The 27,436-nt window shown below is 38.5% G+C and overlaps 1 protein-coding gene across 1 annotated transcript; it reads right to left on the bottom strand.

The window, feature by feature from the left end:
• Positions 1-20,337: 20,337 nt before the first annotated feature.
• On the bottom strand, positions 20,338-20,658 carry LOC309963104 (small ribosomal subunit protein mS33-like; the record flags this gene model as incomplete). Its single annotated transcript, XM_082841252.1, has 1 exon — positions 20,338-20,658. One exon carries the CDS (start codon positions 20,656-20,658, stop codon positions 20,338-20,340), a length of 321 nt encoding a protein of 106 aa, XP_082697378.1.
• Positions 20,659-27,436: the final 6,778 nt, after the last annotated feature.

Below are 27,436 nucleotides of genomic sequence, written 5' to 3'. Positions count from 1 at the left end.
CCATCCACATTGCTACAAATGGCAATATTTCATTCTCTTTCATGGCTAAGTAATGTTCCATTGTGTATGTGTATACACACATACACAACACATATATATGTATATGTGTGTGTGTGTGTATATATATATATACACACACACACACACACACCACATTTTCTTAAGCCAGTGCTCTGTTGATGGACACCTGGGTTGCTTCCATGTCTGGTTTTTGGAAAAATGTCTATTCAGGTCTTCTGTCCATTTGTACTGGACATTTTTTTGATTTTGAGTTGTATAAGCTGTTTGTATATTTTGGGTATTAAGCCCTTATTTATGGCATCATTTGCAAACATCATTTCCCAGTCCATAGGCTATCTTTTCATTTTGATGATTTCCTTTGCTGTGCAAAAGCTTTTAAGTTTGATTCGGTCCCATTTGTTTATTTTTGCTTTTATTTCTTTTGCCTTGGGAGACTGATCTAAGAAAATATTGATGTGATTTATGTCAGAGCGCTTCATCTATGTTCTCTTCTAGGAATTTTGTGGTGTCATGTCTTACATTTAGGTCTTTAAACCATTTTGAATTTACTTTTGTATGTGGTGTGAAGGAATGTTCTAAATTCATTATTTTATATGTAACTATCCAGGTTTCCCAGACAGAACCACTTGTTGAAGAGACTGTCTTTCTCCATTGTATTTTCTTCCCTCCTTTATCATAGATTAATTGAGAGAAGGTGCAAGAGTTTGTTTCTGGGCTATCTATTCTGTTTCATTTACCCATGTCTCTGTTTTTGAGCCAATACCAGGCTGTTTTGATTACTGTAGCTTTGTAGTATAGTCTGAAGTCCAGGAGGGCTATTCCCCCAGCTTTCCTCTTTTTTCTCAGTATTGCTTTGGCTATCCAGGGTCTTTTGTGGTTCCATATAAATTTTAGAATTATTTGTTCTATTTCTGTGAAAAATGTTGTGATAGGGATTGCATTGAATCTATAGATGCTTTGGATAGTATGGCTATTTTAATAATATTGATTCTTCCAACTCAAGAGCACAGGATAGCTTTCAATTTCTTTGAATCATCTTCAATTTCCTGTATCAAAGTTTTATAGTTTTCAGCATATAGGTCTTTCACCTCCTTGGTTAAGTTTGTTCCTAGGTATTTTTGATGAGATTTTTTTGAAGTATAGTTGATATACAAAACTGTGCTAATTTCTGCTGTACAGCAAAGTGACTCAGTTATACATATATATACATTCTTATTTTATATTCTTTTCCATTATGGTTTATCCCAGTAGTTGAAATATAGTTCCCTATGCTATACAGTAGGACCATAATGTTTATCCATTCTAAATGTAATAGTTTGCATCTACTAACCCTAAACTCCCATTCCATCCCTCTCCCTCCCCCCTTAGCAACCACAAGTCTATTCTCTATGTCTGTGAGTCTATTTCTGTTTTGTAGATAGGTTCATTTGTGCCAAACTTTAGATTCCATATATAAGCAATAACTTCGGTACTTGTCTTTCTCTTTCTGACTTACTTCACTTAGTATGATAATCTCCAGTTGCATCCTTGTTGCTGCATCCTTGTTGCTGCAAATGGCATTATTTCATTCTCTTTTGTGGCTCCATCCTTTTTGTTGCTGCATCCTTGTTGCTGCAAATGGCATTATTTCATTCTCTTTTGTGGCTGAGTAGAATTCCATTGTATATATGTACCACATCTTCTTTATCCATTCATCTGTTGATGGACATTTAGGTTGCTTCCATGTCTTGGGTATTGCAAATAGTGCTGCTAGAACATAGGGGGTGCATGTATCTTTTTGAATTATAGTTTTATCTGTGTATATGCCCAGGGGTGGGATTGCTGTATCATATGGTAATTCTATTTTTATTTTTCTGAAGGACTTCTGTACTGTTCTTCATAGTGGCTGCACCAACTTACATTCCCATCAAAAGTGTAGGAGGATTCCTTTTTCTCCACACCCTCTCCAGCATTTATTAATTGTAGACTTTTTGATGATGGTCATTCTGACTGGTGTAAGTTGGTATCTCATTGTAGTTTTGATTTGTGTTTCTCTAATAATTAGTGATGTTGAGCATCTTTTCATTTGCCTACTACCCACCTGTATGTCTTCTTTGGAGAAATGTCTATTAAGATCTTCTGCCCATTTTTCTATTGGGTTGTTTGGTTTTTTTTGCTGTTGAGTTGTTTGATCTCTTTGTATATTTTGGAGATTAAGCCCTTGTTGGTTGCATCATTTGCAAACATTTTCTCCCATTCTGTAAGTTGTCTTTTTGTTTGTTTGTTTGTTTTACAGTTTCCTTTGCTGTGCAAAAGCTTGTAAGTTTGATAAGGTCCCATTTGTTTATTTTTGCTTTAATTTCTATTGCCTTGGGAAACTGACATAAAAAAACATTTGTACAATTTATGTCAGAGAATGTTTTGCCTATGTTCTTTTCTAGGAGTTTTGTGGTGTCATGTCTTATGTTTAAATCTTTAAGCCATTTTGAGTTTACTTTTGTGCATGGTGTGAGGGTGCATTCTAACATCATTGATTTACATACAGCTGTCCAACTTTCCCAGCATCACTTGCTGAAGAGAGTGTCTATTTCCCATTTTATACTCTTGCCTCCTTTGTTGAAGATTAATTGACTATAGGTGTGTGGGTTCATATCTGGGCTCTCTGTTCTGTTCCATTGATCTGTATGTCTGTTTTTTTTACCAGTACCACACTGTTGTGATTACTGTAGCTTTGTAGTATTGTCTGAAGTCAGGGAGAGTTATGCCTCCTGACTTTTCCACATCCCCATTGGTTTGTCAATTCTGGATCTTTTATGGTTCCATATAAATTTTAGGATATTTTTTCTAGTTCTGTGAAAAATGTCATGGATAATTCGATAGGGATTACTTTAAAAGTGTAGATTGCTTTCTGTAGTATTGCCATTTTAACAATATTATTCTAATCCAAGAGCATGTGATATCTTTCCATTTCTTTGAATCCTCTTTAATTTCCTTTATTGGTGTTTTATATTTTTCAGAATATAAGTCTTTCACCTCCTTTGTCAGGTTTATTCCTAGGTATTTTTTTTTTTTGGTGCAATTTTAAAAGGTATTGTTTTTTACATGCCCTTTCAGATATTTTATTGTTAGTGTAAAGAAATGCAATCGATTTCTGAAGGTTAATCTTGTATCCTGCTACTTTGCTGAATTCATTTATTAGATCCAATAGTTCTTGTGTGGAGTCCTTAGGGTTTTTTATATGTAGTATTATGTCATCTGCATATAGTAACAATTTTACCTCTTCCTTTCCAATTTGAATACCCTTAATTTCTTTTTCTTGTCAGATTGCTGTGGCTTGGACTTCCAATATTATGTTAAATAGAAGTGGTGAGAGTAGGCATCCTTGTCTTGCTCCAGATTTCAGCGGGAAGGCTTTCAGTTTTTCCACTGTTGAGTACTGTATTGGCTGTGGGTTTGGAACAAATGACTTTTATTATGTTGAGATACATTCCCTGTATACTCTTTGGTAAGAGTTTTTATCATGAATGGATGTTGAATTTTGTTAAATGCTTTTTCTGCATCTATTGAGATGATCATGTGGTGTTTGACGTTTTTGTTGTGAATGTGACATATTACATTGATTTGATTTGAGTATGTTGAACAATCCTTGTGAATTTGGGATGACTCTTACTTGGTCATGGTGTATGATCTTTTTATGTGTTGTTGGAGTTGGTTTGATAATATTTTGTTGAGAATTTTTGCATCAATATTTATCAAAGATGTTGGCCTGTAATTTTCTTTTTAGGTGGTATCTTTGTTTTCTTGTGATGATGACTTCATAGAATTTCTTTGGAAGTGTTCCCTCCTTTCACTCTTTTGGAAGAGTCTGAGAAGGATTGGTATAATTTCTTCTTTTATGTTTGGTAGAATTCACCTGTGAAGCCATCTTGTCCTCGACTTTTGTAGGGAGTTTGTTTGTTTTTATTACAGATTCTATTTCACTTCTAGTGATTGATTTTTTCAAATTATCTAATTCTTCTTGATTCAATTTTGTGGGCTGTATGTTTCTAGAAAGTTGTCCATCTCTTCTAGGTGGTCAAATTTGTTGACATATAATTGTTCATAGTGTTCTTGTATGGTTTTCTGTATTTCTGTGGTGTTGGTTGAGATTTCTCTTTTTTCATTTCTTACTTTGTTTATTTGGGTCCCCTCTTTTTCATTCTTGGTGAGCCTGGCCAAAGATTTGTCAAATTTGTTTACCCTTTCAAAGAACCAGATCTTGGTTTTATTGATTTTATTCTATTGGGTTTTTTTTTAATATTTATTTATTTATTTATTAAAAAAAATTTTTTGGCCATGCCACATGGCATGTGGGATCTTAGTTCCCTGACCAGGGATCAAATCCACATTCCTTGCATTGGAAGCATGGAGTCTTAACCACTGAACCACTAGGGAAGTCCAAATCTTTATTTTATTTATTTCTTCCCTGATCTGTATTATTTCCTTCCTTCTGATGATTTTACGTTTTGTTTGTCCTTCCTTTTCTAATTCTTTTAGGTGGCAGGTTAGGTTGTTTGAGTTTTTTTTTTTAAGGAAGACCTGTATCTTAATGAAGTCTCCTCTAAGAACTGCTTTTGCTGCATCCCATGGATTTTGTATGGTTGTGTTTTCATTGTCATTTGTCTCAAGGTATTTTTAAATTTCCTTTTTGATTTCCTCATTAACCCATTAGCTTGTTAGGAGCATGCTGTTTAGTCTCCATTTAACCTTTTTTTTTTTTTTCCCATTTCTTTTCCTGTGGTTGATTTCTAGTTTCATGCTATTGTGGTCAAAGAAGATGCTTAAAATAATTTCTATACTCATTTTTAAATAAATGTATTTATTTATTTTTGGCTGTGTTGGGTCTTTGTTGCTGTGCACGGGCTTTCTCTGGTTGTGGCAAGCGGGGGCTACTCTTAATTGCAGTGTGCAGTCTTCTCATTGTGGTGGCTTCTCTTGTTGCAGAGCACAGGCTCTAGGCACGTGGGCTTCAGTAGTTGTGGCTCACAGGCTCCCTAGTTGTGGCTCATGGGATCTAGAGCGTAGGCTCTGTAGTTGTGGTGCGTGGGCTTAGTTGCTCCATGGCATGTGGGATCTTCCCGGACCAGGGCTCAAACCCGTGTTCACTGCATTGGCAGGCGGATTCTTAACCACTGCACCACCAGGGAAGCCCAATTTCTATACTCTTAAATTTGGTGAGGTTAGCTTTTTGTCCTAGTATGTGGTCAGTCCTAGAGAATGTTGCAGGTGCACTTGAAAAGAATGAGTATTCTCTGTTTTTATGGATGTAATGTCCTGAAAATATCAACTAAGTCTAACTGTTGTATCACTTAGGATTATCTGTTGCCTTACTGATCTTTTGTCTAGAAGATTTGTCCATTGACGTGAGTGGGGCATTAAAGTCTCCAACTATTATTGTATTCCCATCAGTTTCTCCCTTTGTGTCTGTTAGTATTCATTTTATGTATTTGGGAGCTCCTATATTAGGTGCATATATGCTGATGAGAGTAAAGTCCTCTTCTTGTATTGATGCTTTTATCATTATATAGTATCCTTCTTAATGGCCTTAGTTTTAAAGTCTATTTTGTCTGATATGAGTATTGCAACTCCCAATCTCTTGTCATTTCTGTTTGCATGAAGCACCTTCTTCCATCCCCTTACTTTCAATTTTGTGTGTCCTTTGTCCTAAGGTGGGTCTCTTGTAGGTATCATATTGTAGGCTCTTGTTTTTCTATTCCAGTCTGCCACTCTATACCTTTTGATTGGAGCATTCAGTCCCTTGACATTTAAGGTAATAATTGATACATATATATTTATTGCCACTTTAAACCTTCTTTTCCAGTTGATTCTATGTTTCTTCTTTGTTCCTTTCTTTTTCTTTTCTTTTTGTGGTTTGATGATTTCCTTTTATTTTATGCTTATGTTCTCTTCCTTTTGGTTTTTGTGAATATATTGTATGTTTTTTATTTCTAATAGCCCTGTTTTTTAAGTATGTTAACCCCTTCCTATATCTGCTTGCCTTGGACTGATAGTCATATATGCTCAAACACATTCGAAAAAAAAAGAATCTACATTTTCTTACTCTCCTTTCACACATTTTATGATTTTGATGTCCTTTTTTAAATCTTCGTGTCTATCCTTTTGCTGTTCCTTGTGATTATCATCACTTTCCCAAACACGGTTGTTTTTTCTTTTTGATCTGTATACGGGCTAATGTAAGTGATTTACTTTGCAATTGTGATTTCCTCCTTCCTCTATCTTTTTGCTTCTTTTCTATTTAGAGAAGACCTTTCAATATTTCTTTTAGGATTGGTTTACTATTGTTATATTCTTTTTTTTTTTACATCATTATTGGAGTATAATTGCTTTACAATGGTGTGTTAGTTTCTGCTTTATAACAAAGTGAATCAGTTATACATATACATATGTTCACATATCTCTTCCCTCTTGCATCTCCCTCCCTGCCACCCTCCCTATCCCACCCCTCCAGGCAGTCACAAAGCACTGAGCTGATCTCCCTGTTCTGTGCGGCAGCTTCCCACTAGCTATCTACCTTAAGTTCGGTAGTGTATATATGTCCATGCCTCTCTCTCACTTTGTCACAGCTTACCCTTCACCCTCCCCATATCCTCAGGTCCATTCTCTAGTAGGTCTGTGTCTTTATTCCTGTCTTACCTGACATTTTTTTCCCTTAAATTCCATATATATGTGTTATCATATGGTATTTGTCTTTCTCTTTCTGACTTACTTCACTCTGTATGACACACTCTAGATCTATCCACCTCATTACAAATAGCTCAATTTCATTTCTTTTTATGGCTGAGTAATATTCCATTGTATATATGTGCCACATCTTCTTTATCCATTCATCCGATGATGGACACGTACATTGTTTCCATCTCCAGGCTATTGTAAATAGAGCTGAAATGAACATTTTGGTACATGTATCTTTTTGAATTATGGTTTTCTCAGGGTATATGCCCAGTAGTGGGATTGCTGGGTCATATGGTAGTTCTATTTGTAGTTTTTTAAGGAACCTCCATACTGTTCTCCATAGTGGCTGTACCAATTCACATTCCCACCAGCAGTGCAAGAGGATTCCCTTTGCTCCACCCCCTCTTCAGCATTTATTGTTTCAAGATTTTTTGATGATGACCATTCTGACTGGTGTGAGATGATATCTCATTGTAGTTTTGACTTGCATTTCTCTAAACACATTCTTTCATGTGTTTGTTGGCAGTCTGTATATCTTCTTTGGAGAAATGTCTATGTAGCTCTTCTGCCCATTTTTGGATTGGGCTGTTTGTTTTTTTTTTTGTTATTGAGCTGCATGAGCTGCTTATAAATTTTGGAAATTAATCCTTTGTCAGTTGCTTCATTTGAAAATATTTTCTCCCATTCTGAGGGTTGTCTTTTGGTCTTGTTTATGGTTTCCTTTGCTGTGCAAAAGCTTTGACGTTTCATTAGGTCCCATTTGTTTATTTTTGTTTTTATTTCCATTTCTCTGGGAGGTGGGTCAAAAAGGATCTTGCTGTGATTTATGTCATAGAGTGTTCTGCCTATGTCTTCCTCTAAGAGTTTGATAGTTTCTGACCTTACATTTAGGTCTTTAATCCATTTCGAGCTTAGTTTTGTGTATGGTGTTAGGGAGTGATCTAATCTCATACTTTTACATGTACTTGTCCAGTTTTCCCAGCACCACTTATTGAAGAGGCTGTCCTTTCTCCACTGTACATTCCTGCCACCTTTATCAAGATAAGGTGACCATATGTGCATGGCTTTATCTCCGGGCTTTCTATCCTGTTCAGTTGATCTATCTTTCTGTTTTTGTACCAGTACGATACTGTCTTGATTACTGTAGCTTTGTAGTATAGTCTGAAGTCAGGGAGCCTGATTCCTCCAGTTCCTTTTTTCGTTCTCAAGATTGCTTTGGCTATTCGGGGTCTTTTGTGTTTCCATACAAATTGCAAAACTTTTTGTTCTAGTTCTGTGAAAAATGCCAGTGGTAGTTTGATAGGGATTGCATTGAATCTATAGATTGCTTTGGGTAGTACAGTCATTTTCACAGTGTTGATTCTTCCAATCCAAGAACATGGTATATCTCTCCATCTATTTGTATCATCTTTAATTTCTTTCATCAGTGTCTTATAATTTTCTGCATACAGGTCTTTTGTCTCCTTAGGTAGGTTTATTCCTAGATATTTTATTCTTTTTGTTGCAAAGGTAAATGGGAGTGTTTTATTGATTTCACTTTCAGATATTTCATCATTAGTATATAGGAATGCCAGAGATTTCTGTGCATTAATTTTGTATCCTGCCACTTTACCAAATTCATTGATTAGCTCTAGTCGTTTTCTGGTAGCATCTTTAGGATTCTCTATGTCTAAACACTCTATGTCTAAACAATGACAGCTTTACTTCTTCTTTTCCGATTGGGATTATTTTTATTTCCTTTTCTTCTCTGATTGCTGTGGCTAAAACTTCCAAAACTATGTTGAATAAGAGTGGTGAGAGTGGGCAACCTTGTCTTGTTCCTGATCTTAGTGGAGATGCTTTCAGTTTTTCACCATTGAGGATGATGTTGGCTGTGTGTTTGTCATATATGGCCTTATTATGTTGAGGAAAGTTCCTTCTATGCCTACTTTCTGCAGGGTTTTTATCATAAATGGGTGTTGAATTTTGTTAAAAGCTTTCTCTGCATCTATTGAGATGATCATATGGATTTTCTCCTTCAGTTTGTTAATATGCTGTATCACGTTGATTGATTTGTGTATATTGAAGAATCCTTGCATTCCTGGAATAAACCCCACTTGATCAAGATGTATGATCCTTTTACTGTGCTGGTGGATTCTGTTTGCTAGTATTTTGTTGAGGATTTTTGCATCTATGTTCATTAGTGATATTAGCCTGCAGTTTCCTTTCTGTGTGACATCCTTGCCTGGTTTTGGTATCAAGGTAATGGTGGCCTCGTAGAATGAGTTTGGGAGTGTTCCTCCCTCTGCTATATTTTGGAAGAGTTTGAGAAGGATAGGTGTTAGCTCTTCTCTAAATGTTTGATAGAATTCGCCTGTGAAGCCATCTGGTCCTGGGCTTTTGTTTGTTGGAAGATTTTTAATCACAGTTTCAATTTCAGTGCTTGTGATCGGTCTGTTCATATTTTCTATCTTCCTGGTTCAGTCTTGGCAGGTTGTGCATTTCTAAGAATTTGTCCATTTCTTCCAGGTTGTCCATTTTATTGGCATAAGTTGCTTCTAGTAATCTCATGATCTTTTGTATTTCTGCAGTGTCAGTTGTTACTTCCTTTACATTTCTAATTCTATTGATTTGAGTCTTCTCCCTTTTTTTCTTTATGAGTCTGGCTAATGGTGTATCAATTTTGTATATCTTCTCAAAGAACCAGCTTTTAGTTTTATTGATCTTTGCTATCATTTCCTTCATTTTTTTATCATTTATTTCTGATTTGATTTTTATGATTTCTTTCCTTCTGCTAACTTTGGGGTTTTTTTGTTGTTCTTTCTCTAATTGCTTTAGGTACAAAGTTAGGTTGTTTATTGGAGATGTTTCCTGTTTCTTAAGGTAGGATTGTATTACTATAAACTTCCCTCTTAGAACTGATTTTGCTGCATCCCATAGGTTTTGGGTCGTCATGTCTCCACTGTCATTTGTTTCTAGGTATTTTTTTATTTCCTTTTTGATTTCTTCAGTGATCACTTGGTTATTAATTAGTGTATTGTTTAGCCTCCATGTGTTTGTATTTTTTTTTACAGATCTTTTCCAGTAATTGATATCTAGCCTCATAGCACTGTGGTTGGAAAAGATACTTGATACAATTTCAATTTTCTTAAATTTACCAAGGCTTGATTTGTGACCCAAGATATGATCTATCCTGGAGAATGTTCCATGAGCACTTGGGAAAAGTTTGTATTCTGTTGTTTTTGGACGGAATGTCCTAAAAATATCAATTAAGTCCATCTTGTTTAATGTATCATTTAAAGCTTGTGTTTCCTTATTTATTTTCATTTTGGATGATCTGTCCATTGGTGAAAGTGGGGTGTTAATGTCCCCTACTATGAATGTGTTACTGCCGATTTCCCCTTTTATGGCTGTTGGTATTTGCCTTATATATTGAGGTGCTCCTGTTGGGTGCATAAATATTTACAATTGTTATATCTTCTTCTTGGATCGATCCCTTGATCATTATGTAGTGTCCTTCTTTGTCTGTTTTAATAGTCTTTATTTTAAAGTCTATTTTGTCTGATATGAGAATTGCTACTCCAGCTTTCTTTTGATTTCCATTTGTATGGAATATCTTTTACTATCCCCTTACTTTCAGTCTGTATGTGTCTCTAGGTCTGAAGTGGGTCTCTTGTAGACAGCATATATATGGGTCTTGTTTTTGTATCCATTCAGCCATTCTGTGTCTTTGGTGGGAGCATTTAGTCCATTTACAGTTAACGTAATTATTGATATGTATGTTCCTATTCCCATTTTCTTAATTGTTTTGGGTTCGTTAATGTAGGTCTTCCTTCTCTTGTGTTTCTTGCCTAGACAATTTCCTTTAGCATTTGTTGTAAAGCTGGTTTGGTGGTGCTGAACTCTCTCAGCTTTTGCTTGTTTGTAAAGGTTTTAATTTCTCCATCGAATCTGAATGAGATCCTTGCTGGGTAGAGTAATATTGGTTGTAGGTTTTTCTCCTTCATCACTTTAAATATGTCCTGCCAGTCCCTTCAGGCTTGCAGAGTTTCTGCTGAAAGATCAGCTGTTAACCTTATGGGGATTCCCTTGTGTGTTATTTGTTGTTTTTCCCTTGCTGCTTTTAATATGTTTTCTTTGTATTTTTGACAGTTTGATTAATATGTGTCTTGGTGTATTCCTCCTTGGATTTATCCTGTATGGGACTCTCTGTACTTCCTGGACTTGATTAACTATTTCCTTTCCCATATTAGGGAAGTTTTCAACTATAATCTCTTCAAATATTTTCTCAGTCCCTTTTTCTCTTCTTCTTATGGAACCCCTATAATTCAAATGTTGGTGCCTTTAATGTTGTCCCAGAGGTCTCTGAGACTGTCCTCAGTTCTTTCCATTTTTTTCTTTATTATGCTCTGCAGTAATTATTTCCACTCTTTTATCTTCCAGATCACTTATCCGTTCTTCTGCCTCAGTTATTCTGCTATTGATCCCATCTAGAGTATTTTTCATTTCATTTATTGTGTTGTTCATCTTTGTTTGTTTCATCTTTAGTTCTTCTAGGTTCTTGTTAAATGTTTCTTGCATTTTGTCTATTCTATTTCCAAGATTTTGGATCATCTTTACTATCATTATTCTGAATTCTTTTTCAGGTAGACTGCCTATTTCCTCTTCATTTGTTAGGTCTAGTGGGTTTTTTATATTGCTCCTTCATCTGCCGTGTGTTTTTCTGTCTTCTCATTTTGCTTATATTACTGTGTTGGGGTCTCCGTTTTGCAGCTTGCAGGTTCGAAGTTCCCGTTGTTTTTGGTGTCTGTCCCCAGTGGCTAAGGTTCGTTCAGTGGGTTGTGTAGGCTTCCTGGTGGAGGGGACTAGTGCCTGTGTTCTGGTGGATGAGGCTGGATCTTGTCTTTCTGGTGGGCAGGTTCACGTCTGGTGGTGTGTTTTGGGGTGTCTGTGGACTTATGATTTTAGGCAGCCTCTGTGCTAATGGGTGGGGTTGTGTTCCTGTCTTGCTAGTTGTTTGGCATAGGGTGTCCAGTACTGTAGGTTGCTGGTCATTGAGTGAAGCTGGGTGCTGCTGTTGAGATGGAGATCTCTGGGAGATTTTTGCCGTTTGATATTATGTGCATCTGGGAGGTCTCTTGTGGACCAGTGTCCTGAAGTTGGCTCTCCCATCTCAGAGGCACAGTACTGACTCCTGGCTGTAGCACCAAGAGTCTTTCATCCACACGGCTCAGAATAAAAGGGAGAAAAACTAGAAAGAAAGAATTAGTAGAAGTGGAAAGAAAGAAAGAAAGGAGGCAGGGAGTAAGGAAGGAAGGAGGGAAGGAATGAAAGAAAGAAAGCAGATAAAGTAAGATAAAATATAATAAAGTTATTAAAATAAAAATAATTATTAAGAAAAAAAAGCAGATGGATAGAACCCTAGGACCAATGGTGGAAACAAGCTATACAGATAAATTCTCACACAGAAGCATACACATACACACTCTCAAAAAGAGGAAAAGGGGAAAAAATCATAAACCTTGCTCTCAAAGTCCACCTCCTCAATTTTGGATGATTCGTTGTCTATTCAGGTATTCCACAGATGCAGGGTACATCAAGTTTATTGTGGAGCTTTATTCCATTGCTTCTGAGGCTGCTGGGAGAGATTTCCCTTTCTCTTCTTTGTTCTCACAGCTCCCAGGGGCTCAGCTTTGGATTTGGCCCTGCCTCTGCATGTAGGTCGCTGGAGGGCGTCTGTTTTTCGCTCAGACAGTACGGGGTTAAAGGAGCAGCTGCTTCAGGGGCTCTGGCGAGGGAGGGGCACGGAGTGCGGGGCTAGCCTGCTGCGGCAGAAGCCAGCGGGACATTGCACCAGCCTGAGTTGCATCCTGCGTTCTCCTGGGGAAGTTGTCCCTGGATCCCGGGACGCTGGCAGTGGCGGGCTGCACAGGTTCTCCGGAAGAGGGGTGTGGATAGTGACCTGTGCTTGCTCACAGGCTTCTTGGTGGCGGCAGCAGCAGCCTTAGCATCTCATGCCCGTCTCTGGGGTCTGTGCTGTTAGCCTTGGCTCGTGCCCGTCTCTGGAGCTCCTTTAAGCAGCGCTCTTAATCCCCTCTCCTGGCACACCGGGAAACAGAGTTAAGAAAAAGTCTCTTGCCTCTTCGGCAGGTCCAGACTTTTCCCCGGACTCCCTCCTGGCTAGCCGTGGTGCATTAACCCCCTGCAGGCTGTGTTCACGCCGATAACCCCAGTCCTCTCCCAGCGCTCCAACCGAAGCCTGAGCCTGAGTTCCCAGCCCCACCCACCCCGGCAGGTGAGCACCGGTCAGCACAGATCCTCTGTGCAGGAATCTCTCCGCTTTGCCCTCCGCACCCCTGTGGCTGCACTCTCCTCCGCAGCCCCGAAGCTCCCCCCTCCGCACCCGCAGTCTCCGCCCACGAAGGGACTTCCTAGTGTGTGGAAACCTTTCCTCCTTCACAGCTCCCTCCCACTGGTGAAGGTTCCATCCCTATTCTTTTGTCTCTGTTTTTTCCTTTTTCTTTTGCCCTACCCAGGTACGTGGGGAGTTTCTTGCCTTTTGGGGAGGTCTGAGGTCTTCTGACAGCGTTCAGTAGATGTTTTGTAGGAGTTGTTCCACATGTAGATGTATTTCTGGTGTACCTGTGGGGAGGAAGGTGATCTCTGCCTCTTACTCTTCCGCCATCTTCCCCTCGTCCTGCGTCCTGCTATATTCTTTTAGTTTCTGCTTGTCTGAGAAATTCTTTATTTCTCCCCTTATTCTAAATTATAATCTTGCTGGGTAGAGTATTCTAGGTTGCAGATTTTTCACTTTCAAGGCTTTGAATATATTTTGCCAATCTCTTCTGGCCTGCAGCATTTCTGTAAAATCAGCTGATAGCCTCATGGGAGTTCCCTTGTAATTAACTCTTTGTTTTCCTCTTGCTGCCTTTAGAATCCTCTCTAACTTTTACCATTTTTATTATAATATGTCTTGGTGTAGGTCTGTTTTGGGTTCATCTTGCTTGGGACCCTCTGTGCTTCCTGTATCTGGATATCTGTTTCCTTCTTTAGGTTTGGGAAGTTTTCAGCCATAATTTCTTCAAATACATTTTCAATCCCCTTTGCTCTTTCTTCTCCTTCTGGAATCCCTATTATACATAGATTGGCACAGTTTTATTATCCCATAGGTCTCTTATATTGCTTTCATTTTTTTTTCATTTGACTTTGTCTGCTGTTTTGATTGGGTTATTTCCATTATTCTAGTGTCCAGATCACTTATTCTTTATTTTGCATTTTTCATTCTTCTATTCATTGCCTTTAGTTCAGCTTTCATCTTGGCAAATTAATTTTCTAATTTTTCTTGGATTCTCCTTATAATTTTGAGTTTCTTTTTACAGTAGTCTGCATTTCTATCAATAGCCTTTTTTAATTCCTTCAGTATTTTCATTGCCTCCTTTTTGCACTCAGTATCTGTTAGACTGAAGTCTGTTTCGTTGTTCCTTCAGGGGAATTCTCTTGGTCTTTTAACTGGGAGTGATTCCTTTGCTTCTTCAGTTTGCTCATATTTCTCTTACTCTGAGTTTAGGAGAAGCAATTTTCTACTGTAGACTTGGATGGCTATTAATATGCGGGAGCATCCCTGTGTAGCTCATGTGGCTTTAATATTTTTTGGCATGAGGGCTGTTTTTGGTTTGGATGCTGTCTCTTTCCTTAGTGTGTTCTGGCCATTATCCTCTTGATAGGGTGTGTCTAGGTGCATGGCCCACATACGCTCCCAGGAAGGCAGGGGCAGCAGTTGGTGCCCAGTTGTGGGATCCTTGGAGGCAGTGCCAGTGGGCCACACACACTCCTTGGGAGGCAGGGAAAGTGACTGGGGCCTGGTTGCCATGCTGGTGGGCCACACATGCTTCCAGGAAGGTGGGGGCAGTGACTAGCACCTGCTCGCAGGACCCTTGCTGGCAGCAGCATTCTGCACCCATCTCTGGAGTCTGACATGGCAGCCACAGCTCGTGTCCACCCACAGAGCTCGTGTAGGCAGTCACCTGCTGCCTGAGAGCATATACACAGAGAAAGAAGCTCCTATGAAGGTCCTGTCCCTCTCCTCATGCACCCCCCAACAATGGTACCTTCCCTTTCTGGTGGGTCCAGGCTTCTTCCCATACTCCCTCGGTTGTGGTGCACCTCACCCTGCCCTGTCAGGCTGTCTTCACACAACCAACCACAGTCCTCTCCCCGGCTCTGACCTCTGAAGCCCAAGCCTCAGCACTCAGCCCCCACCCACCCCAATGGATGAGTGTCTTAGGCTGGGAAGTTCTGCGCGATGGCACTGACCATCTGTATAGGTCTCTCTCCCTTTGCCCTCCGTAAACAGGTGCCTGTGCTCTTCTCCAGGGCTTTGAAGTTCCCTCTCTGTCCTGGCTTATCTCCCCACCAGTGAGGGGACTTCCCTGTGTGTGGAAACATTTTCCTCTTTCACAGCTCCCTCCCAGGGGTGCAGGTCCCATCCCAATTCATTTCTCTCTCTCTTTTTTTCAGTTTTCTTTTGTCCTACCCAGTTATATGGAGATTTTCTTGCCCTTTTGGAAGTCTGAGGTCATCTGCCAGCATTCAGTAGATGTTCTATGAGAATCATTCCACAAGTAGATGTGGGTTTGATGTATTAATATTTGTGGTAGAAGGTGAGCTCCGTTTCCTACTCCTCCACCATCTTGATCTGATCCTCTTGATGCAATTTTAAATGACAATGTGTTTTTACATTTTCTTTCTGATATTTCATTTTTAGTGTATTGAAAAGCAACAGATTTCTGTGTATTAACCTTGTATCATGAAACCTTGCTGAATTCGTTTTTTAAGTTCTTTGGATGGAGACTTTAGGGTTCTCTATATAGAGCATCATATCATCTGCAAATAGTGTCAGTTTACCTTTTCCCTTCCAATTTGGATACATTTTATATCTTTTTCTTGTCTAATTGCTGTGGCTTGGACTTCCAATACTATGTTAAATAGAAACAGTGAGAGTAGACCTCCTTGTCTTATTCCTGAATTTAATAGGAAGGCTTTCAGCTTTTCACCGTTGAGTAGTTGAGTGTTATGTTGGCTGTGGGTTTGTTATAATGGCCTCTATTATGTTGAGATATGTTCCCTCTACACCCACATTGATGAGAGTTTTTACCATTAATGGATGTTGAATTTTGTCAAATGCTTTTCTGCACCTATTGAGATGATCATGTAGGTTTTGTCTTTCTTTTTCTTGATGTGGTGTATCACACTGATTGATTTGCATTTGTTGAACCATCCTTGTGACCCTGGAATAAATCCAGCTTAATCATGGTGTGTAATCCTTTTTACATATTGTTGGATTCTGTTTGCTAATATTTTTTTGAGAATTTTTGCATCTATATTTATCAAAGATATTGGCCTGTAATTTTTTTTTTTTTTTTTTTGGTAATGTCTTTTTCTGATTTTAGTATCTGGGTAATGTTGGCTTTGTAGAATGAATTTGGGAGTGTTCTCTCCTCTCCAATGTTTTGGAATAGTTTGAGAAAGATAAGTATAAGTTCTGATTTATATATTTGGAAGAATTCCCCAGTAAACTGTCTTACCAATTCATTTCAACATTTAGTGATCTGTCTGTTCAAATTGTTTTTACTTGACTCAGTTTTGCAGGCTGTATGTTTCTAGAAATTTGTCCATTTCTTCTAGGTTGTCCAATTTGTTGGCATATAATTGTTCATAGTATTCTCTCCTTTTTTTTTTTTTTTTGGTATCACTGTTCTATTGGTTGCTATTTCTCTTCTTTCATTTTGTATTTTCATTTGGATTCTCTCTTTTTGATGAGCTTGGCTAAAGATTTGTCAATTTTGTTTATCTTTTTAGAAAACCAGCTCTTGGTTTCACCTTTTCTATTGTCTTTTTGATCTCTATTTTATTTATTTCCCCTCTGATATTTATTATTTCCTTCCTTCTGCTGACCTTAGCCTTTTTTTTTTTTGCGGTATGTGGGCCTCTTACTGTTGTGGCCTCTCCCGTTGCAGAGCATAGGCTCCGGACGTGCAGGCTCAGCGGCCATGGCTCACAGGCCCAGCTGCTCTGTGGCATGTGGGATCCTCCCAGACCGGGGCATGAACCCATGTCCCCTGCATCAGCAGGTGGACTCTCAACCACTGCGCCACCAGGGAAGCCCTGACCTTAGCCTTTGTTTGTTCTTTTTCTGATAACTTAGGTGGTAGTTTAGGTTGTTTACTTGAGGTTTTTGTTTTCTTCAGGAAGACCTGTATTGCCATGAACTTCTCTCTCAGAATTGCTTGTGCTGCATCCCATAGATTTTGTAATGTTCTGTTTTTAATATCATTTGTCTTAAGGTATTTTCTGATTTCTTCTTTGATTTCATCATTAACCCATTGGTATGGGTTAGTTGTTGTTTAGTCTCCACATTTTTGGTCTGTTCCTATTTTTCTTTCTGTAGTTGATCTTTAGTTTCATATTGCTGTAGTCAAAAAAGATGCATGCTGTCATTTTTATCCTCTATTTTTACTGAAGTATAGTTGATGTAAAATGTGTTAATTTTAGGTATACAGCAAAATGATTTATATATATATATATAAATTCAGATTATTTTCCATTATAGGTTAGTATAATGATATTGAATATAGTTCCCTGTGCTATACAGTAGGTCCTTCTTGTTTATCTATTTTATATATAGCAGTGTGTATGTTAATACAAAACTAGTAATTTATTCCTCCCTATGCCCTTCCCCTTTAATAACCATAAGATTGTTTTCTATATCTGTGAGTCTGTTTCTGTGTTGTAAATAAGTTCATTTGTATCAGTTTTTAGATTCTACAAATAAGTGATATCATATGTGTCTCTGTCTGACTTACTTCACTTAGTATGATAATATCTAGTTCCATCCATGTTGCTGAAAATGACATTATTTCATTCTTTGTTATGGCTGAGTAACATTTCATTGTGTGTGTGTGTATATATATATGTATATATACCACATCTTCTTTATCCATTCATCTGTCGATGGACACTTAAGTTGTTTCAATATTTATCCTCTTAAATTTGTTAAGGCTTGTTTTGTGACCTAGTATGAGGTCTATCCTGGAGAATATTTTGTGAACACTTGAAAAGAATGTGTATTCTTCTCTTTTTGAATGTATTGTCCTGTATGTGTCAATTAAGTCCATTTCATCTGTTATGTAGACCTGTGTTGCCTTATTGCTTTTCTGTCTGGATGATCTGTTCATTGATGTCAGTGGGGTGTTAAAGTCCCCTACCATTATTGTGTTATTACAAACTTCTCTCTCTCTCTCTCTCTTTTTTTTTTTTTTTCTGTCTCTTAGTACTTGTTTTATATATTTAGGTGCTCCTGTATTGGGTGTGTATATGTTAACTAGTGTTATACCCACTTCTTGTATTGATCCCTTTATCATTACATAATACCCTTCTTTGTCTTTCATTATAGCCTTTGTTTTAAAGTGTATTTTTTATTATAGACTGATATAAGTATTGTTACCTCTGCTTTCTTGTCATTTCTTTTCATTCCATTTTCATGAAAGATCTTTTTTCAACCCCTTTCGGATTGTGTGTGGCTTTTGCCTTGATGTCTTTTGTCTCTTGTAAGCAGCATGTTTCATGTTCTTGGCTTTTTAATTCAATCAGCCATTCTGTAGTTTGATTGGAGCATTTAGTCCATTGACATTTAAAGTAATTATTGATAGGTATGTATTTATTGTCATTTTATTCTTTGTTTTCCATTTGTTCTTGTATTTTTTTTTATTCATTTCTTCTTTTTGTTTCTCCTGTTATGGTTTGATTATTTTCTTTTGTAGTATGTTTAAGTTCCTTCCTTTTAGGTTTTTGTGAATTTATTGTGTTTTTGATTTATGATTCCCATGGGGTTATGTATGTTTTCCCATAACTGTATCTACTTGTTTTAAACTGATAATCATTTAAATTTAAACACGTTCTAAGAGATCTACAATTTTTTACTCCCCTCTGACCCATTTTGTGGTTTTGATGGTCTAGTTTATATCTTCATGTTTATCCTTTTACTGTTTATTTTAGTTATAGTCACTTTTACAATTCTTTTGTTGTTGTTATTGTTGTTTTTAACCTGTGTACTGGCTTAAGTGATCTTCAGTCTTTACTATAAATTTATTTGTCATTATTATTGGGATTTTCCCTTTCCTATAGTTTCCTGCTTCTTTTCCATTTAGAGAAAACCCTTTAATATTTCTTTTAGGATAGGTTTAGTATTGCTTAATTCTTTCAGTTTTTGCTTGTCTGAGAAATTCTTCATCTCTTCTTCTATTCTAAATGATAATCTTTCTGGGTAGCATATCCTAGGTTGCAGGTTTTTCCCTTTCAGCACTTTAAATATATCACATCACTCCCTTCTGGCCTGTGAAGTTTCTGCAGAGAAATCAGTTGATAGACTTATGGGGGTTCTCTTTTAAATGACTGTCTTTCTCTTGCTGCCTTTAGAATTCTCTATCTTTAACTTTTGTCATTTTAATTATGATATCTCTTGGTGTGGGTCTGTTTGGGTTCATCTTGTTTGGAACCCTCTATCCTTCCTGTACATGTTTCCTTCTTTGGGTGGGAAAATTTTCAGCCATAATTCCTTCAAATACATCTTTGATCCCATTCCCCCTCTCTTCTCCATCTGAAACCCCTATTATGTGTAAGTTGGTGCATTTTATATCATCTCATATATCTCATATGTTGCTTTCATGTTTTTTCATTTTTCCAACTGCTGTTCTGACTGGGTGATTTCCGTTATTCTATTTATCTTCCAGATCACTTATTCATTTTTCTGTGTCATTCTGTTGGCTATTCATTGCTCTACATTGTTTTTTATCTCAGAAATTGAATTATCTTTTTTTTTTTTACTGGGTCATATTTATGGTTTCTAGTTCCTTGTTACAATGGTCTGCATTTATATCAATAACCTTTCTTAATTCAGTTAGAATTTTCATTACCTCCTTTTTGAACTTGATGTCTGGTAGACTGATAATCTCTGTTTAATTATTTAGTCTTTTGGCGTTTTTTGTTGTTGTTTGTTTGTTTGTTGCAAAACATTGTATTACCAGGGCTGTGGTAGCTTGTATACAGCAGGTATTCAATACTTTCATACCAGGCACAGCCTTGTACCCCACAAATTTATCTTATAGATATTCTCAAAGGAGTAGGTGGAGAGGTGCATAAAGTTTGTGAGCTTGGTGGTGAGACAGTGGCTGAACAGCCAGAGAGATGAAAGAGTGTAGGGCTGGTTAAGTGGGGAAGCAAGAAGAGAGTAATAAGAATGCTCATTTAATGAGTTTCCCCTCCACTCCCCCAACATCCCATCCCCTCCCAAACAAGTCATTCAACAATAATCATGCATTCATTTCTTTGGGGAATAAGGTAAACCTCAGATTACAGAACCAAGGCAAATAATTTTGCAGAATTAGAATGTGTTCATGAAACAAGTCACAATTCAGCTGGATTAGACTTCAACATGGAGATGACTGTGTTCCTCCAAATAACCTTCAACTTAGGAAGCTTACACTCCTCCAGTATGTGGAAGGACAATAAATACACTTCCTCTTGCTCTCAGTCCCTGAGGGAAAAGTCTTCTCTCTTGATGGACCAACACTATTTCTTTTTCGCTGTTCTTTTCCCTTCTCCTTTCCTTGGTTTCCACTTTCCACAAATCTTCTTCAGATGCAGCTGCTCATCCTGAAAGTCCTGATGCTCATCTCTGTAGAGGTCAAGAAAATATAGTGCTCCCATGAGTGCAAAATAAGTGTTGTGACTTAGATACCAGTCATAAGTCTCCTTCCTATTGGCCAAAGGCTGCTCACTAAACAGCTTCACCAGTTGCATGGATTTGGAATCAGTAGGTCTGGCAACTTCACCAAACAACTGGGCACTCAGATGACTCATGTGAAAGGCATATTCTGAAACTGAAGACATTTCTTGAGCAGCAAGGAGAAAGAGTCCCTAGTCATGGCCTTCCTCTCCTTCACACCCCTTCTTTCAGGGGTTTTGTCTTGCTCTTTTAATTTGGAAGAGCTCCTCTGCCTTTTATTTTACTTAACTTTCTCTGTCTTTGTGAATTTAGGAGAAATAGTTATCTGTTGTGTTCTTGAAGGGGTATTTTTATGTGGGAGCATCCCTATGTAGACTGTGTGTATCCAGTGTCTTTGGTGCAAGGGCTGTTTTTGATGTGGATCCCAACCTTGTCTTTCTTCAGGGTGTGCTGGTCACTTTCAACTTGATAGGGGTTGTAGTTAGTACTGGAGGATCTAAATTCTTCACAGGGTGTCAGGTGGACTTCCTCTCTGTTCTGTGATGGTCACTGCCCTGTCACTGCTCCCCAGTTGCCTGAGCAGAAGCCCTGAGGATTGGGATTGAACAAGCTCTGTTCTCTTTGAATGCATATTTTGCCTCAGAGAAGGGGAATGCTGAAGTGAGATTTGTGCACTCAGAGCCCTGATTTTCTACATGTATAGGTGTCCATGGCTCAGCTCAGATGCAGCCCAAGGTTGGGTCTCTTCCCCTGTTATGGGCATCCTAGATCTAGTGCAAGTTTGTAGTGTGAAGTGGGCAGGGCAAGATCACACATTAGGCTGGGGCTGGGGGTCAGTGTGTTGTGGCTGCAGGAATTGAGGTGGCTGTGCTGCTGTCAGAGGTCAGTGCCAATCACGTTGGCACTAATTGAGCTACCACCAAAGTTTGCTGCCAGTGCCCTGCCTGGATCATACCCCAGAGTCCCCCAAGCCTCCTCTGAATCCCTAGATTGAGTCTTGTCCCAAAATCTGTCTGTACAAGTTCCAGTGCCCAGCTGCAGCATGGAGTATGTGGGGCCAGAGCATTTGCTCACCTAGGAGTAGGACTGTGGCTTGCTGACATGGTGGTTCCCAAGGTGCTCCTTGAGTAAGCACCAACAATGGTTGTCATCATCCCACACCCTGGGCCATCCCTGTATCCCCAGATTGAGTCTTTTCCCAGGGCCTGTCTGCCCCAGATCCAGTGCCAAGCTGTGGCATGGAGTGGGTTTGGCCAGAGCATTCACTCAGTTGGGAACAAGGGACCTTGGTGTGCTGGTCACAGTGGTTACTGTGGTGCTGTTTGGATAAGTGCTGACAATGGTCGCAGCTTGCTCCACCTGGACCACACCCCAGGCCCCTGGGCTATCTCAAGTCTTTTCCCAGGACCCAGGGCCTAGATCCCACACCCCACTCAGATTGGGGAGCACCTCTAGGTGGCAGCCAGCTGCCAGTACAGAGCTCTTTTTGCCATTTGTTGACAAGTTGCACACTGTTCATGTGCAACCGTACACTGTTTGTGAGTGGAGTCGGCTTTTCCAGTCCCATCTGTCTCAGTGTTTCTCCCAGCAGACAGGGGAGCTTGTATCCTCTGTGTAGAACCTTAGGACTGGGATGCCCAGTCTGTGGCTCGACCCACTCACTCCCCCAGGGTGAGGGTCTGCCTGAGTGGACCTTCTTTTCCTTACGGATCCTCCTCAGGGTGCAAGTCCCAACACTTTGCCTTTTTTCCATCCTACCCAGTTACATGGAAAACTTTTTTTCAGCTTTTCTTGTATAGGAGTTCTTTGCCAGTTTCCAGTTAGTTTTCTGTGAGAATTATTCCACATGTAGATGTAGTTTTGATGTGTTTGTAGGGGGAGGTGAGCTCCATGTCTTCCTCTTCCACCATATTGATTCAGCCTTCTCTCAGACTTTTGAACATAGATTGCAGAATCAAAATTCACTTCCACCCTGTACTGGGTAATGTTGGGCAAATCACTTAAGTTCTCTGTGATATAGTTATACCATGAGTCATATGAAGATAATAAAATTACCTTCCTTATAGATTTTTAAAATAATGTGAATTAATATTAATAAAATGCTTAGGACAGTGGCTCACATATAGCAAGAGCTATATAAATGTTTGCTATTTTAAAATCAATTACATAGCAAGAATAAATTCCAATAAGGTATGCTTTATACAGTATAAAAAGACTGATAGAATTGTGTTTGAGTTCTCATAGACTCAAAAGAGAGAGCCAGGAGATGATTGTGTGTGTGTGTGTGTTCGCGCATGTGCATGCGTGTATGTGTATGTTTGTCTATTTTGGCTCCTTCTTTAATATTGCAACTCTAGTTCACACTCCATTTAGCTAAATGAAAGATGTTTACACTTCCTTTAAGGCTGTTGCTCTTCCAGTCCCTCTGGCAGCAGATATAAGAGAATAACATCCTGCTTTGTGTGGCCAAAGATACCTCGGCTGCAAAAATGTTGTGCTGAATGCGTCTGAGGCAATAAAGGATGGGCTGCTCTAAGACTGTATCATGTTTGAAAGAAGTTTAGTCTTTACCTATCAATTTTCCATGCAGTTAGCTATTATCCTAAAACATTCCTAAACTCCCAGAATGCAGTCAGCAGCTTCAGGAACTGGCAACATTTATAAGCTCCAAGTAAGTGGTTTCATTCTGTTGATCCCCAGTTCCAAAGGATACATGCGGGTTTTGGTCACAACTGGAAACATCTGAATTTATGTTTTAAGTGGAAACCTCATTTGCCATTTTAATGTATGTGAAGATTGTAACAATTTTATGGAAGGGATATCTAAGAGAGTTTTATAAAAGTTAGAGACTCAATAGGTGATTTATTCCAACATTTTCCCCATTCCTCAACGATTTAGCTTAAAGGACAGTAAAACTTCTAGTATTTTCATTAGGGTTATAAAAGTAGAACCTCTTCCCTGTCCTGGTCCCAATTCTTTTCAAAATGTTTGGGGAAAAGGACAGTTCTCTATAAATTAGTTCTTTTTATAATAATTATGTATTAAAACCATCCCAAAACTCAGTGACTTACTTCTGTCATAGTCTGCAGATCTCTAAAGTTGGGCTGATCTTGGCTAGGATAAGTTGGACTTGGCTCCAATATGTAGGTTGGGTTCAGATCTACTTCACATCTCTCTTGTCTTCTTTGGACTGGCAGTAATACATATTTAAGGCATTTCCCTTCATACTGAAATACAGGAGTGTGAGAACACAAGCTCTACAGTATAAGCATATTTCAAGGGTCACACCATACTATTCTCTAATATCCAATTTAAGTCAAGGAGTGGGAAAGTACATTCTACCCACCATAGTATTAAGCTGGGGATGGGTATAAGAAAAGAGTGAGTATTTGTTGAAAAATAATTTTGCAAGCTACACGAACAAATCTGGATAACCAACTCAGTTTTCAGAGTAAGAAGTACCAGGATGATTGTTTCCGGGGCTTGATATTGGTTCAACTTGTCTTTAAGAAGTATAGACAGGGGACCTCCCTGGTGGTCCAGTGGTTAAGACTCCGTGCTTCCATGGGATGGGGCATGGGTTCGATTCCTGCTCGGGGAACTAAGATCCCACATGCTGCAGGGCATGGCAAAACAGAACAAAACAAAAAAAGAAAAAAGAAGTACAGACACATGTACTTTGTTAAAATATACTCTCTTCTCAAGGCCCTTGGCCCACACACTCCTTGCATCACTGTAAACACTTGGTGCCAGAAAATCATCCTTGATTCATGCCTTGGGCCATAAAAACTTAAAACGGCTTCTACTCTTCTCTAAAAACTTATTCTTCAATCTTCTGGCTTCTTCCTACCACTCTTCATACCATGAAACCATAATTCATAATTATCAGAAATCTCTAAATTGCCAATCCAAATAGTTTTACTTTAAGTCTTCTGAATTCAAGAAAGTTTAATGAGTTATTACTTTATGAACCATAAACTGCAATAGATGGTGGAGATGCAAGACTGAACCACAGTTATGATCTCTGCTCTCATGGAAAGGAAATATAGTTGGGAATACATACAGATAGGCTATTGTATATTACCATATGAAAACTTCTGTGATAACAGATGAGCAGAGCAGGAAAGGTAATGGAAGAGAGGTATCAGTAGAAGAAAATTGGGGTTCTGGCTTTAGGAAGTGATATCTAAATTGATACCGGAAAGATGGGTGTGATAAAAGGATGGGATGTGTATATGTGAGTGGGTTAGGGTTCTCTAGGCCAAAGAACCCCAAATGTATTGAAGTCAATAAATGTTAAATGCTTGAAAAAATGAAAAATATAGAATTCATTGGTTCAACTAATTTATCCTTTAACAAATATTTACTGGGTTCCTGGAATGTTCTAGACACAGTTCTAAGTGCTGGGATTCAAGCAGATAAAACATAAAACAACAAAAAATATTGTGTGTGAGATAGTAACTCTTCTGGAGAAAGTTCAAACAAGAAGGGTAATATAAGTTGTCAGAGTGAAAGTCAGATTCCATTTTAAATAAGTAGGTCAAGGAAAAGCCTCACTAAGAGATTGACTAAAGAGATGAGAGAGCAGGCATATAAAGAATTAGGTGCAGAGCACTCCATGCACAAAAAAGAGCAAGTAAAAGGCTTGCAGTGAAGTAGTGGTTGGTGCATTCCAGGAACAGCTAGGAGGCCTGTGTGATTGAGTAAAGTAAGGAGCAAGAGAGTGATGCAATTTGACCTATGTTTTAATAGGTTCATTCTGACAGCTTGGTGAAAAATAGGATGTAGAAAATGTGTAAGTTAGATAGTATAAATGATGTGACAAACCCCCAAATCTCAGGGGCTTAATAAAATATGTATTTATCATTCATAACAAAACCCAATGTGGATGTTTCTGGGTGGGCAGGTTTCTTGATCACTCTCTTCCAATTAGTGACACAGGGGTCCATATTCTTTCCATCTTGCAATGGAAGGGTCTTCTGCAAAAAGACTCCATGGTTTCTGGAGAAGAGGAAGCGAGCATAAGAAATGAGTACTGCATAATTAATAACCTTGCCTTCCATGGGCTAGAATTATCCACATGGCTCCGCCTATTTGCTAGGAGTCGGGGAAATTTAGTTCTTGGTTGGGCATTCACCTTCAAGTAAAACATACACATAAACCTAGCCATTTCTACCATATGAAATAAGAACAAAGGAAGGAAAATCAGTTTGGAGGCTATTGCAATAATATGTGTGTGAACAGATAGGGATTAGACTAGAAGCCTTACAATGGAAGTGGTTGTAATCTGGATATATTTTGAATATAGCACTAACAAACAGGATATGCTTACTGATTTGATGTGGAATGAAAAGAAAAGGGGAGAAATCAAGATTGACTTTAAGATATTTGGCCTAGGCAATAGGAAGAACTAAATGTCCATAATAGAGATGATGAAGAGTGTAGACGTTTTCTGGGAGACGATGAAGAATTGTATTTGGATTTGTTAAATTTGACTTGCCTACTAGATATTTAAGGACAGGTAAGCACTATGCAGTTGGATTTATTAGTATGCAACACATGGGACAGGTCTTGGATGGACATAAACATTTGGTGATATATAGCCTATTCATAATATTGGAAGCCATAAGTCTTGAGAAAGCTTAGGTGAAAACAGAGAGGTTCAAAAAGAAGGCTTGAAGAAGATGAAAAATCAACACAGTAAACAGAAGGAAAGCAACGATTAAGGTAGGAGAAAAACTAGCAGATGTGACACTCTGCAAGTCAAATGAAGAAAGTGTTTCAAGGAAAATATCATGACTCATAATGTCTATTGCCAATGATAGGTTCAATAAAGTGAGATCTAAAAATTAGCTGTCAGATTTGGGTCTGAAGGTCATTGATTTCCAGTTCTGGTAGAAAGGTGGGTGTAAAAGCCTGATTGGAGTGGGTTCAAAGAAAAAGAAACATTGGAGGCAGCGAATATAGACACCTTTTTGGTGAGTTTTGCTGTAAAGAAAAATAGAGAAAGGGACTAGTAGTTATAGGGCAAAATAAAAAGAAGCATTCACTTGTTTTTAGATAAAATTGTGGGCAATTAAGTGCATGTTTGTATGTTATCACAAATGATCCAGAATGCCGAGGAAAAGTTCATGATTAAAAAGAGGAGAGAACTGGTGGTGTGAGATCCTTCATTATACAAGAAGGTATGAGATCTAATGCATAAGTAAAGGGTCTGGCCTTAGCCAAGAGCATAGAAAGAAGAGGAAACATTGAGTAGATGGTGGTGGGTGAATAAATATGGCAGTCGGAGTCCCAGGAGGTCTTTTCCAATTGCTTCAGTTCTTGCACTAAAATAGGAAGCAAGGTTGTTATCTAGGTGAGTGATGATGGAGGATGAGTTGCTGAAAACTGAGCAAAATAAATAGTCATTTAGGAATGTGAAAGAATGAAAGCACTAGAGGAAAGTAGTGTGATTGCCTGACAACATTAAGGGCCCACTTGAGTTTAAATTAATTAAGATTGAGGCTTTGCCAATTAAGTGCCAGGAGGAGAGAAGAGGGCAAGAGAAATGAGGATATATGTAAGGAAATGATTATGATAATGGGCCATGGAATTAAGCCAGATATGATAATAAGTAAGGATTTAGGGGAGTGAGGAAAAATGAAAACATGGTGGGATGTTTGAATGTGTCGAAGAAGTTGGAGTTGAGAAACTAGCTGTAACTCTATGCCATGGTGCTGCAAGAATGAGAGATTCTGAATTGATATTATGGAAAGAGTTGAGTTATTGGTAACAGCAAGGTCTAACATACGACGTTAGGAGTGGGTGACTGAAAAAAGGCAGAGGCCAAAATCATTGGAAGGGAGCTCAAGACATGGAGACACTAGGGTATCAGTAGGATCATCTATGACTATGTGGATACTGAAATCCTCAGAAATTACATCAGGAGTGTTATTGAAA

This window comes from Leucopleurus acutus, assembly GCF_964270905.1.
Source record: "Leucopleurus acutus genome assembly, chromosome: 6".
Taxonomy (NCBI): domain Eukaryota; kingdom Metazoa; phylum Chordata; class Mammalia; order Artiodactyla; family Delphinidae; genus Leucopleurus; species Leucopleurus acutus.
The sequence above is the reverse complement of the archived record's forward strand: the minus strand, read 5'-3'. Positions and strand labels throughout refer to the sequence as shown.